The following is a 14,593-nucleotide window of genomic DNA, read 5'->3' on the forward strand; positions in this document are numbered from 1 at the left end:
TCAAGAATATGGGTTTAAACTTTTTTCTACCTTTTTGTTTTAAAAAAAATTTAAAATATTCATAATGATAAGCACTCCACGTTTGAAAGCATTATTGAGGGATCAAATATGTGGTGATTAAAATATTAATATAATAAAATAATATTAAAATAATAAATAATATTAAAAAATTGTTAAATAGTAACATTTTTGGAATATAAATAGCCATGAGAGGGGGGGTTATTTTGCACAAAGAGAGGAAAAATCAAGTGATAAATCTTGAGAAATAGAGAAGAAAGAGTTAGGAAGAAATTTTTAATTGCAAGAAGAGTAGAGGTTCTGGAGGGTTTTCGGGGCAACAAATTCTGAGCAAGAGATTAAGTCTGGAATAGAGTTAGGGGAGCTAACCTTTCTAAGCTTTTATATTATGATTTAGTATTGTTTTATTACTATTCATGTCTTGAAATTCTGTGTGAATACTCTTAATGAAAAACATATGTGCTTGGTGTATATCTATCTATATTTAATTTCTATGTTAATATTATATGTTGTTGTTTTGAATCTGTAAATAAGAAATTTGTTAAAAACTAGTTGAGGAACACTTTGGCTAAGGAAAAACTTGGTACTTAAGTTGTCCATGGTGACACACCTCTCTTTCCTGGAAGTCTACTCGGTTTTTAACTTAAATCCTATTGAACAGATTAAGTACTGTTAAACTATTATGCAATATACTCAATTGATATAAAATATGTGATGGATTCATCTTTCTGGAAGGATAAAAAGATGTTTAACCGGCTATGCCAGATTCAACTCCTTAGTTCCCCAGAACGTTTATATTAAGGTTATAATTGTGATGGTAGGATAGAGGAATCTTAAAAACTGGAGTTGATACATCCTTGATCATAGAGCAGCCCTGGTCAAATCCAATAAGTTGTGACTAGTCATATGTACTGGCGTTTATGGTGAGTTTGATTCGTCAAACATTTGATTCTTCTCCGGTTACCATTTATAGTGATATTTTAGTATTGTTAATTTATTTTGTGATATATTCATTTTGTATGATTTCTGTGATGATTGTATTTTATTATATTGGATTTGAATTTATGCATCTGAACATGATATGAGTATTATGGGGAGATTTTGGAATGGTATAATATGAGTTGAGGAATATGAGCATGGTATGAGTCTCGTGGAGAGATTCTGTAATGATATGGTATTAGTGTATATGTTGATGTTGAGGGTCCTGTTGTTGGAGGTTATCCTAATACTCTAATAATCATTCAATCTCAAGTAGAGAAGGATGAATTATGTGGTGAGAGGGGCAGGAGGTCCTGGTCTATGTGTCTGTTTTGGACATAGTGTTGAGGACTAACCTTGTGGATGGTATGGAGTATTTTGGAAGTGTATTTGTAAGAAGAAGTAGAAGTCATCACAAGTGCATAACCTCCCGTGACCGCTCATCATCGTATCATCCGAATGAGTGTCTATTGGGTATTGTGGAATGAGTGTCTATTGAATATTGTGGAATGAGTGTTTATTGGGTATTGTGGGATGAGTGTCTATTAGGGATTGTGGTATGATGGGATGAGTATCTATGATGCGATTGTTGTATGATGGTATGAGGGTGTCTGACATATAATTATTATGTGAGGTTTGTTGAGTGTATCAAAGTAATTATGCATGTTTTATAAATGATTTGTTGCATGTTAGCTCACCCTACTTGTTTGTGTTTGTGTATGTGCGATGATCGTATAATTCGTTATACGGGAGCAGATGAAGGAATGTCGTTTGATTCAGTGCCAATGAAGAAAAAGATAGAAGAATAAATTAGAAGAATTATATGAATTATGAAGTGTGAGATTAAGGGATGTTACCTTAAATGTAATGCTACAATATATCAATTATGAATTATCAAGTGTGAGATTATGAGACATTTTCCATTTTAATACGTTTAAGTTTGTTATGTTTTTTAAACATTTTTACCTAAACATAATTTTGTTTTAAAATGATTTTAATAATTTAATAAATTAAATATTTAATTTTTTTCTTTTTAAACTTTTAAATAATTACTTTTTCATATTGTCTTATACGAGTCATTATAAAAACAAATAACTTCCATTTTATTAATTTTTTTATAAACATATTTTTATTTTAAAATAATTTTGAAAATTTTATTAATTAATTAAAATTTAAATATTAAGACATTTATATATTTTTCTTAAAATATTTACATATATATTTAATAAATAAAATTTAATTTTATAATTTTAATAATTAAATTATTAGAAAAAACTTAAAATAAATAATTTTGTATGAAAGAAAAGTATAATAAATTTATACAGTAAGAAAATTAAAAAAATATATTTTTACTTCATTAGCCATCCTAAAAAGATATTTCAAAATGTAATGTGTCGCAACTTATATAGTGAAGGAACGATAAAAAAAAGATATTTGAAAAGAGATTTGATGTCGTGACTTTAGTTTATTTTGAAAAGCTAAAAAAATAAAAAATAAATAAAATATAGTGTGGTTTACGAAATCAATTTTTTTCAAGAGTCAATAGCATATAGAAGAGGTGTTAGTATCTATCCAACCTATGATGATAATTAAATGTGTAAAAAAGATATAGTTTTTAAAAATATTTAAATTTTGCCAAAAATAATAAAATACTTATAAGGAAAAGAATTAAAAAAAAACGTTAGACAAGGATTAATACTTATTTTCACATATTTTCATTCATAATAAAAAAATTAAAGATTACGTGAAATACTATTTAAGAAAATGTTGATTTGAATTTTTTAATTTGGAAAACTACTTTATATTTTTTATAATTTTTAAATTATTTGAAAATAAATGTTAGACAACACGAGTGACCGGAGAGATATAAAAACAAAAGCAATAGAAATAAAAGTATTTTTTAATTTTCATTTTTTACATTTTTTTTATTTTTTAAAACTATTTATAATTTTAATATTGAAGATTTTATAATTTTTAAGTATTCGATTGTTTTTAGAGAAAAAAAGTGCATTTGTAAAACGGTGGGGGTATGAAAAACAAGTGTTTAAAATAACACAATAGGAGCCTAAAACTTAAAAAATGAAAAGTTGGATGTGTGAGTAATGTGATGATACGCGGCCTAGTACAAAACGAAATAAAGTAAAGTAAAGGTGTGTCCAGTGTAGCTATGGGTTGAACGAGTAATACTACATACTCCAAAACAAATCATGGGGTGCAGAAAAATAAAATAATGACGGGTGCAGCCGAAAAGATGTAAAATGAATCCAATATTTCATTTTAATAGTATAAAATTATCAAAATAAAACGTTACATAGATACTAAAAGAACAACTAGTAAAACAAACATTCTTCAAGAAAAAATATACTTTTGTAGATTTATCTAACAATTCATTTGTTTCTCCCTCACCTCTAATTGGAACAACTCAAAAATAAATCTCTAAGCTCACACTATTAGGTGATATACAAAAGAGAAACCACATACAAAGATAGACAACAGAAAAGCAAAGGTAAGCTAGTATAGAAATAAAGTATCACATAATAATTTAGTTTAACAATTAACAACATTCAAGAACAAGCAATTCATACAACCACAAGACCACTATACTCACTTATCTAGATATAATGCTGATATAGACTACTATAGGCATACACTCATGGTAGTATTTATACTCTGCAGAGATATAAATAATGGTATCTCAACCTACTCACAATGAGATAAATCTTCTACTCCTAAAACCCAAAGGGCTTGGGTGAAGACCTTTTGTCATTCTCTCCACCACCTCATCCAACTCTACATGAGTTAAATGGTTGGTAGAATATCAGGATACCTAGATACTGCAATCTCTCTATCAATCATTCTGTTACAACTTGCTAGAAAATAGAATCTCTCATTGAGATTCTTCTCATAACACACTTTTCTCATTCTCATTACATACCACTCTCATTCTCATGTGAACCTTATATTTATATATGTTTGTATGCAATGTAAAAGTGAAATGTATGCAATGTAAAAGTGAAATGTTATATTATATGGTTTCAAATGGATTATTGTACTGTGTGCAATGTATAAAACCTACGAGTTTCTTCTCCATTCCCCATCGAACCACTCCAACAGCAGTCAAGGCCAACCGTCACGTGATCCCACCAGCCTGAGCGTACGTTGGCAGTGATGGTCGCCATTATTGGAAAACAAAATATCACAAAAGATAATTATGTTTCATTCCTTATTTACAGGAACTCTAAGAGTTATTCCCTTTGCTTAGCTTTGAGATATTTGCGACAGATCTCGTTCTTCAATATGCTAGGCTTTAATAGGATGGGACATAAGAAATTAAGGTATAGAAATAAGGTAAGCACCCAAAAGAAATACTTAAAAGAAAGTTTCTAAAATATATTACAAAAGCCAAAATTAAGACTATAATTGAATGGATGTTTTTTGTTTCTCAAGACCGTTTTCTATTAGTGCGTATTGTCACTCAATTAGTTTCAAAACTGATACCACAAGTGAAGCAAATTGCAAGATACACAACTCCAAAGTTTAAACAATTTAAACAACACAATTTTTAACTAGTAAGAGTGATTCTAGGACACTTTTTTTGTCAATTTTCTTTTCCACTTTTGTTTAACTTTTTTTTTGTACTTTTGTTATTTTAACACACTTTTATCTCTTTTTCAGTGGCATAAAAATTAATGTTGTCAAAATGAATCATTCGATCGACTGAGCCAACTCAACCCAATTCACTTATTAGTAAGTTGAAAAAAATTGAACTTGGTCCGATCCATCACAAGTTGGTGGATTAAACGGGTTGGCAGATTAAACGGGTTAGTTCACTACCTCACTTAATTACAAGTTTGTTTCAATTAAAAAAAATAACAAAAATTTTCTAATTCAAATCTAAATAAAGGGGAAAGATTTTAAATTATATTTATGATCAATTAAACATAAGATTTCATTCACACAAATATATCACAAAATCTTCTCAACAAAATTTTTAGTAGCTTCATAACTATTCAAATTTGTTTTTGCATAAAAGTTCAATTACTAAGTATAGATTTGTAGATTTTTTGTGTTGCCTAATTATTCTATATAAAAATAATTCCATACGAGTCTTCATTTCAATATTAATTAAAATAACTAACCCAACAAAAAGTACTTCTTAGAAAAATTAAGTGGATTGGTGAGTCAACCCGACTAATCACGGTTCAACCCGGGTAAGCCGAGTTCTTAGTGAGTCGGGTTCAAAATTGATTGACCCATATCAAACTTTCAAAAAACAATTAATCTCAATTCATGGTGGGCCAGGTTGGTTCACGGGTTCCAATCGGTTTTAACAACATTAACACAAATACTAAAACTGAATCACCATTACACCATATTCAACATACAATTTTACTTGAAACAAAGTAGTGAAACAAGAACCTCTTGAAAGAATAAATCTAATAGAATTAAAGTGTAGAATATAAATTCAATGAAAACATAATAGAATTCTAACTTTAATAACTTATTAAGAACTAATTCATAAATATGAACTTAATTTTGTAAAATAAAAAGCACTCAAAAACACTAAGGTATGCACAATTCACAAATCAAAGAAGATAACATGTTTCTTAAAAATTTGAATGACTAAAATAGATTTTATGACATATAAGGACTAAACACAAATTCTAAACCTTAAAATCAAAATGAATAAAAAAATCATTTTCACCGAGCAAAACAATAAATACTCAAAGAAAATGTAAAAGCAATAGGTAGAAATAAGATAAAGCACTCAAAACGAAGGTTCAAGGTAAACAAATGAATTTGAACCGAAAAGAAGAAGAAGAAAGAACAAAATCCAAACGGTACAAACTACTCAAGACATGAAGAACAAGTAATGAAGAACATGAAAATTGAAGAAAACAATGGAGGAAAGACTTATCTCTTGCAGAAGCTGTGAAGAACCTTGACTTTAGATACCATATGATGGCCTTCCTCCAAGCTTGTTTGCATCCATGGTGGAAGATGATGGAGAAAAGATGAAGATTAGCATGAAAGCAATGAGAATGAGGGAGACTAAGAATGTTTTTGTTCATTTTATGTGAGGTTTTCTAGAGAGAGGTGAGGTCAACTCTTAGGAAAGGAAAGTAGAGTAGCCTAGAAAGGATTCTACTCTAAGGTAAGCTCAAACAAGAGGCATGTGCACCCAATTGGGCAACATTTCATTACTTAAATTCAAGCTGAAAATTACATGAGTGAAGGTCTTTATTTACAAGTCAAGCTAACCCTAGAGTGGTCTCCAAAAGGAGAGCCAAATTTGAATCCAAACTCTAGAAAAATGAAGCCAAAATAAAGCATGATTCTAGGGTGACTTACTACCTAAGCAAGTCGCACTTTCCACACCATGTAGCGCACAAGGAAGAGACTCACAAGGCAAGTGTGTGAAATAATCAAGAAAAACACTAAATGAGGGTGAATGGTGTTTTTCAAAATCTTTTCGCAAAGCAGCAACTAATGACTTGTAAAGATAATTTATATGAATTGTAAAATGGTTAGACACTAGTTTTTAATGAGATAAATGGAAACCGTTTTGGATAGGAAGATAGTAAACCATTGATTTATATACTAGTTCACTCAACCTGAGCTACGTCTAGTTCTCCCTTAAGAACTCTTAAGGGGTTCGACTAATCTTTTCTAATATTACACGTTTTTTTCCTCTCCAGGATCTCACTGAGTATTCTCACCACTCTTGGTTACAATGATTATTAGCACCACTCATGGCTTCGTAGTCAACACGACTAAACCAAGATTAGCCTCTCCAAGATTTACCCTAGACAATTGTCTAGATGTTTAACTCAACTTGAGTTGAATAAACAAGTATTTGTGTTCTCTTCAAAACCTACAATAAATCTACAAATGGATTTTCTACAAGGTATAGAGGATTGACTCTCAACGAGAGGATATGTTTTTTAATACAAAACAAGTTGTGACGCTTGAAAGTGTTCCTCTCTTTTATAAAGATTCATCTCTCAAGAAATATTGAGCTTCACAAAATATAAAAACACTTTAAGTTTTTCTCTCTTTTCACATAATTATTCTTCTTATGTTATCTTTCTTATGTTTTTCATCAACCACATCTTCTCTTCAAGCTTTCTTTATATATATATATATATATATATATATATATATATATATATATATATATATATATAGCATCTCTTGAAAGATGATCTAGACAAAGAAGTTTTCTTCTGAACAACTGTAGTCTTTAGATGTGAAGTCTGACTTTAGTATACTTTGTAAGGTCCAAAGCTCTTTCTTATAGCCTTAAGTGAAACTTGAGCTTGTATGATGTGACAGAGCATATGAGTTCAATGGAAACATTTCTAGAATTTTCTTCTTCTCTCACAAGGTCTTTTTCTTGGATGTCGTGATTTTGATCATATCTTTTTACTTTATTGATCTCCACAGATATCAAGAAACAAAGTATACAAGTATCAAGGTACTTTTTCGTGCATTCATTAAATGTTTTGAACGCTGATAAACGTTAAGTAGTGTAGCATGTTCAAGACATTTTATCATTTGTCATTTCATTCATAAATGCATAGTTTGATAAGATAAATAACATGTATATTCATCAGCTAGTATACATATGAGATGTGTTTTCAAAGGCTAAAGCGTTTAGACCTTCTTCATCAGACAATGTTTTCTCTAGAAAGCTTTACTTGATATAACAATGTATTAAATAAAGATTTCTTTTTATCCTTCGTGTTATATAAAAGATAGAGTTTTTTTTAATAAGAAACTAGCTTATTTTTCTCATACCATTGAGACATTTCAGTGAGAGACAATTTTTTTCAGACGTTGACTTTCTAACTTTTAAAACAGTTTGGTTTAAAAAAATTACTTATATTCTTGACTTCAAACGTTGTAAAATGTTTCTTCATTAGACGCTACTATTTTAAACAAATTTTTACATACAACAATATCTTGTTTAATGCTTTTTGTTGAATTTCAAAACATGGGTTGCTTAGGCAGTACTTTTTCTAGACGATTTTGTCTTGATAGTGTGCACTCCTCTAGGTTTAAGAAACCCTAATTTTAGGCACCTCTCCTCAAGACCCAATCCAAGACCCATCTCCTTTTAGGTTCAAACTACTCTATAATGTCCAAGCCCAAAATGGCCCAAATAAAATCCTATAATACTTGGCCCATTATATAAGACCTAAAAGTATCCTATTCTAATATTTACAAATAAAGTTGGCTCAAAAGGCAAGAGCATGGGCCTACTCAGTAAAGACTAGACCAACTCTTCTTGTACTTGGTGATTTTACTTTTAACCAAGAGAAGGATTTTTGGAAAATGGTTATATTTCCAAATGTTTTGGAATTTAAAACAATTTGTGAATTTGTTTTCAAGATTGGGGTTTTACGTTGTTTTGTTAGTTTACCCTTGCATTGGTGTTTTTCACTTACGATGATTGTATTTTATATGAGAGTAGATGATCATATTAGTGTTGCAGAAGATACATAATAATGAAGAATGAGAGTTGGACAAGATTTGTTGTTTGGGATAGTCTTAGAGATTTTATTGTTATTTTTTTCAACTTTGTCAAGCTAATAAAGTATTATGATGTAAGACGAGAATTTTCTTTATTATTTGGAATTTAAAAAAAGTGGTGACAATGTTATTATTAAGTAACTGTTTGAGATGAGATTATTCGTGTAGTTATATGCCTAAGAAAGCAAGAAAAAAATGGTGTTACAATGTTCTATTGTAGACTGACCTATTCCATGTTAAACTATGAAATAATTTCAGTTGTTCTCATTGTTCTATTGTGTATTATTTTCTCATATTGAGAAACAAAAGATGAAGCCAAGCCCGTTTAGAGATGGCTTTTCATGGACACATTCCCCTACAACAAGGGAATTGTTTGTCACAATGGCACCACAAGGGTGGTATCTAAACTAAGTATTTTCTTCTTTCATTTGAAATATGTAAACTGAATTGCACATGAGTGGAGAAAGTAAGATTGGTAGAGTTCATAGGAGTCAAGATTGGAGAAAGTAATATTGGTAGAGTCCCCATGAAATTTTATACAATGAAAACTCCTAATAATGAAAAGATTGGACATCTTAAATCCAATAAAAATGACATATCAAGTTCAAAATGTGTGTAATTGATTAAATATTTTCTTTTTTATCTAAATAAATGCAATAGTTTGACTCTTCTTGAGCTCTAATGAGCTCAATAACGTCTTCTTTCAATAAAGTTTGAAAAGAGTAACTTATAATTTAAATATTTTAATCTTTAGAAGATTACCAACCACTAAAGATTAAAAGATTTAAACTAAATTATAGATTTCAAACTCTTTCGTACGAAGGTGTTAGTGAGCTTATTAGAGCTCAACAATAGTCAAACTACTACATTTATTTGGAAAACAAAAGAAAATATTTAATTAAGTAAACACTATAAACTTGAAATATCGTTCTTATTGGATTTAAGATGTTAAAATGTCAAATCTTTTTATTATTAGAAGTTTTCATTGTATAATATTATTGGTTCAATAATTTATAATGTTTCCTTTTATTTGGTGGTGTTTATTATATTGGTAAGTTTTCTTTTAGGAGAAAAGAATAAATAACTCTATACATTTATATAATACAATTATCGATAAATTAATTAATTGGTGATTAGACCACTATTGTCACATATAATTATCGAAAGATTTGTTATATTCGTCAATAACTTTTATAGATAAATTAATTATACCAACTAATATTATACGTCAGTATTCATAAAATAAACTTATTGATATATTTTATTTCTTACCAATAAATACTAACCATCAATAATCCTGACTTTTTTTAGTGACAGTTCAATCCAATCAACAACAAAACAACCAATTATATAATATGCTTTCTTTTTTAACATTTCTCACCCGCTTGATATAGATGAAAAAGGAGTGTAAATCCTACAAATTGATATATCTTTCTTCACAAATTGTTGGAAACAAACCATTGACCAACCTTAGAAATATGTTTCTTCCCTTCCTCACAAACCATAAATAATAAATAGAGAGAAATACAATGTAAATCATCATTCCACCATTTTTTTATGGTGTATATACTGCCTAGATAAACATACAAAGATAGCATGTTACAAGGTCTCATTTGTGCATCTAAATACCAAATTTTATACTCTTCCTTCTTTTTTTCTAAATTTGGATAATTTCACTATAGTCTAAGAATCTATAAATAATAATGACAATCTAAATATTGTCTTTGTTTTAATAATCAATACACATAGGATACATGTGAAAAATTATTTTGCATAGTTCACATTTCATTTTATGTGGTTATTTTTGTCATGTTTTCTCGTAATGAACAAATATAAGACGAACACATAATAATCATATATAGAGCATGTTATTTGTAATTTATTTTTTCCAAAATGAAATTCTCCTCAAACAATGTAAATGAATATAACACAAATTAATAGAAAGCAAAATCATAAATGGTAAGAGAGTCATAAAAGTAAAACCTTTCATGGTCGTATAAGTCTCGCGATTGATCATTCTCCATTTGTTTAAAAGTGTATAAGTGATCACGAAAATAAAATGTGAATATAAAAACTTATATTGAAATAAGATGTAAAATCTAATATTGTTTTTACTATGATAGTAGAAATATTTTTCCTTTTCAAAATTTCTTTCTAATCTTATTGCATAATTTAAAAAAAGCATGTAAAGGTAAACTTCAAATGTTTTATGTAAAATTAATAAATGGAGTACACCTTAGAAGAAAGAAGATAAATAAAATAAAAATGATCAAAAGAAAATATATTATAAAAAATAAATCTTGTTTTAATAATACAATAAAACCCCTCATATTCTTTTTTATAAATAATTTTTCTTATCATTTCAATAATTGAAAGTGAAAAAATAAATTGTCAATAACATGAAACAAATCTTCAACATTAAATAATAAAAAAATTAATTATCTATAACATGTAATATCATACTGTTATGAATTTTATTTTAAATGAACCATGTTTGGTGTGGAGTCTCAGATAAAATGAAAAATAAAAAGTATATTAAATGTTACATTTTGTATAATTTAATGCCACTTACTATATATATAAAATAAGCAACAATGGAAGATTGTATTTGAACATGGAGGGTCAAAATTGTGAGGAAGTTGATTTTGGAAAGAAATTTAAGAAGAGGAACAAGAATACCAATGTTGGATTGTAATGGAAAAGAATCTCTGAAATGGTCCAAATGACCACACATAACACCTCGATTTGTCCGCCACCACTTCCTCCATCACCGCCATCCTCCCTCCTCCTCCTCCTCCTTCCAACACCGCAACAACGCCCTCGATCACATCATCACAACCTTCTTTCTTCATCCTTCTCTTCCATTTGGGGCCACTTCTGATCGATTCCTTCCGCCTCCTCCCGCCTCAGATGCAGACTCTCCCTCCCTTCTCTTGCATCAGAGGTTCCTTCTGCTGCCCATGGATTTCCCTCCTGCCCTCAATCTTCTCACCCAATTCGGATGCGGCTTCGTCCTTCTCCGCTCCCTCTCGCTCGTTTTCAACTTTTTAGGCCTCCTTTTGATGCTCTCCTTTTGGTTCAAGGTTTGGCGCTTCAGTTGGAATTCCAAGAGCGCCATTCGATTCCTTTGCACTTCCGGAGGCGTACCACAAATCCGTTTCTGCCTCGACAAAGTTGCGTGGGGAGTTTCTAAGGCAAAGACCGCGCCTTTGAGAAAAGCGCGCCCTTCCAGGTCGAGTTCCTCCATCAGGAGGCGCACCAATGGCTCCCGAGAGAGAGGCAATGCGGGTTCCGAAGATGGGTCGGAGGGGAAGGGTGAAAACGAGAAGGACATTGGCAATGAGGATGAGGTGCTCGACGTAATGACGCTGAAAAATTTCGTCAAGATGGAGAGACTAAAGGCCAATGCGGCGTGTGCGGACCTCGAGAAGGAGAGGACGGCGGCTGCCTCGTCGGCGGAGGAGGCAATGGCGATGATTCTGCGGCTGCAGAATGAGAAGAGCGCGGTAGAGATTCAAGCCACGCAGTTCCGGCGAATGGCGGAGCAAAAGCTAGATTATGACCAGGAAGTTATTGAGTCATTGCAGTGGACCATCACGCAACACGAGGTTCAGAAGTGTGAATTGGAGGATCAGATGGAGATTTGTAGGGAGGAATTGAGGCAGTTTATGAGGGATGAGGATATAGAACAACTTGAAGTTGAAGTGAGTAGGGATTACATGTATGATGATGAGGAGGAGGATGGTGATCGTTATGATAATTCTGTAGTTAGCTCTCCCGAAACTGAATCACAGACCTTGTAAGTTCTGAAGCTTGTTTGTTGTTATATACAAATGAAGTCCCTTTACATAGACCTGTTTTGGTTTCCAATTGTAAATTGTATTTAACCATAATTTAATTAATAATAATATCGAAAGCCTATATATATTTTTTATTTTTTTCTCATGAATTATGCTCAAATTTTAGGTTCATTATTATAAGTGTGAATAAATTCAATACGGAGTATACAATGTTTGCCAGGATTGAAGCTTGTAGGATGCTAGTTATCTATGTATGCACTGGAGTAGAAATGATGGATTACAATCTTAACTTTCGAGTTTATTCTTGTAACTTTGTTGAGAATTGGATTGAAGTGCTTGCGTGCAAGAATTTGTTCTGATGCTGTTGACAATAATGTATCTAAGCCACATAATCTGAAAGTTTAGATTTACTTAAGAATGTTTTAGTCATTCTTTTTTTTTTGCACAAATCAATGAAAGAAACTATACAAAAGCATAAAAGATAGAAGAATTAGTAACTTAAAAGGACAATTCTCTTTATAGTGTAAATGCTATAATATAGTTTTGGAAGAGTTGTTACAAATATAATAAAGGATAAATAGTTGGTTCAATATTGACACATTTTATTTTTAGCACAATAGAAAAACATTTCAACTGTAGTTCAAAAACTTTAATTTATTAATTGAATTTAAACTTGGTTTATACTTATGATAATTGAATACACTTTAACATTTAGTAATGGTCATGTATGTTTATTAAAAAAATAATGTTGATATACAATTAATCTCGAAAGAACCACTAAAAATTTTAAATTTAAAAAGTAAAAGTAAAAGATAAAGAACTTGATAATTTTTCCTTAATAAACAAATGTAAGAATTGTTAAAGACAAAATATATGTTCAATTATATTAATAATTAACGAAGTTTAAATAAAAATAATACAACTAAAACTATTGAATGAATACTATAACTTTTTTATTATATAAAAAATAAAATATATCAATATTTATTATATTAAATATTATAATATTAATAATATTTTTTAAATATTTATTATTAATGATGTCAAACAAAAAGTTTAAAGTTATTAATGTGTTTAACTAATGTTATTAATAACTGATATTATTAATATTTAATTATGATGAAATTATATTCCATAACATATAGACATGAATAAGTATAATGTTATTTTTCATATAAAATCACAAATTCCTTAGGTAGTGGTATATTATTCTCAAAATGTTATGTATATTATTCTCAAAATGTTACGTGTTACTTTTTTATAATAGAATTATTTTTTATTTGTATTTAGATATTTTTGGAGTCATATGAATGAAAATGTCTATACAGAAAGTATAACATTATGACAAACATTATTTTTTATACTGGATAGTTTTTATTTTTAACGTATATTTTTTATTTTTAACGTTAAGTGGTAGTCTGACATGGTGATGAAGATTTATGTGAACAAAATATCCTATATAAATTTACATAGGACTTGACGAGGATTGATGAAAATTTTTGCATTTTCTTTTAAAATTTAATTGGTTTTGGCTTAAACCAAAACCTAAAATACAGAAGAAGAAAACCAATGTTAATTTATATACAATGAACCATATTGTTAATTTAAGAATCATAATCTAAGATAAAAAAAAATTTGAAATATGAGAAACTAAACGATAAATTATAGCACAAAATTAACGAAGATATCTATTGCGATTATGATCTCTAAAAACAATCATTATTCAATTTCAATAGTATAGTAGGGATATCATCATCCACTTCAATGATGTATTTAAACCAACAAAACTTCAAATGCAAATGGAGAAAAACAACCATTACCATAAAACACCAAAAACCATCAATTCATATCACAATATGGACCTACAAACATCCATGCAACATTACTATCATCATCGTTGCCACCTCAAAGAAAGAAACAAAGGGAAGGGGAAAAAGTCGTGAATAAGAAGTTGGAAGCTTTAATTTAAACCCTTTTATTTTGTTGGATTGTCAAATAGTCTAATGTAAAACTTAATATTTATGTCGAACTGTCATTTATTTCAACTTAAATGTAAAAAAAAAATTATGTCAAATTGTTAGTTATCTAAAGTAAAACTCAACATTTATGTTGGATGGTCGGTTAGTCTAATGTAAATGTCAAAACAATTTTACATCAAATTATTAAGGATCTGACGTAAAACTCAACATTTATGTCAAACTTCATCATAAGGAATCTTCAAGTGGTACAAATTTGAGGACAAATTCTTTTCAAGAAGGAGA

The 14,593-nt window shown here is 29.6% G+C and overlaps 1 protein-coding gene across 1 annotated transcript; it reads left to right on the forward strand.

Moving 5' to 3' along the window:
• The first annotated feature begins 11,137 nt into the window (after window positions 1-11,137).
• LOC124846602 (uncharacterized) lies at window positions 11,138-12,475 on the forward strand. The gene has a single exon (XM_047323886.2). It carries the CDS (start codon window positions 11,493-11,495, stop codon window positions 12,333-12,335), a length of 843 nt encoding a protein of 280 aa, XP_047179842.2. The 5' UTR covers window positions 11,138-11,492; the 3' UTR covers window positions 12,336-12,475.
• The last annotated feature ends 2,118 nt before the right edge of the window (window positions 12,476-14,593 follow it).

The sequence above is a fragment of the Vigna umbellata genome, chromosome 1 (genome assembly GCF_029865625.1).
Source record: "Vigna umbellata cultivar VRB3 chromosome 1, Vumbellata_1.0, whole genome shotgun sequence".
In the NCBI taxonomy this organism is placed as follows: Eukaryota; Viridiplantae; Streptophyta; class Magnoliopsida; order Fabales; family Fabaceae; genus Vigna; species Vigna umbellata.

Excerpts from the sequence above, each read along its gene's own strand:
- LOC124846602 (XM_047323886.2), top strand. The coding sequence starts at position 11,493 with ATGGATTTCCCTCCTGCCCTCAATCTTCTCACCCAATTCGGATGCGGC.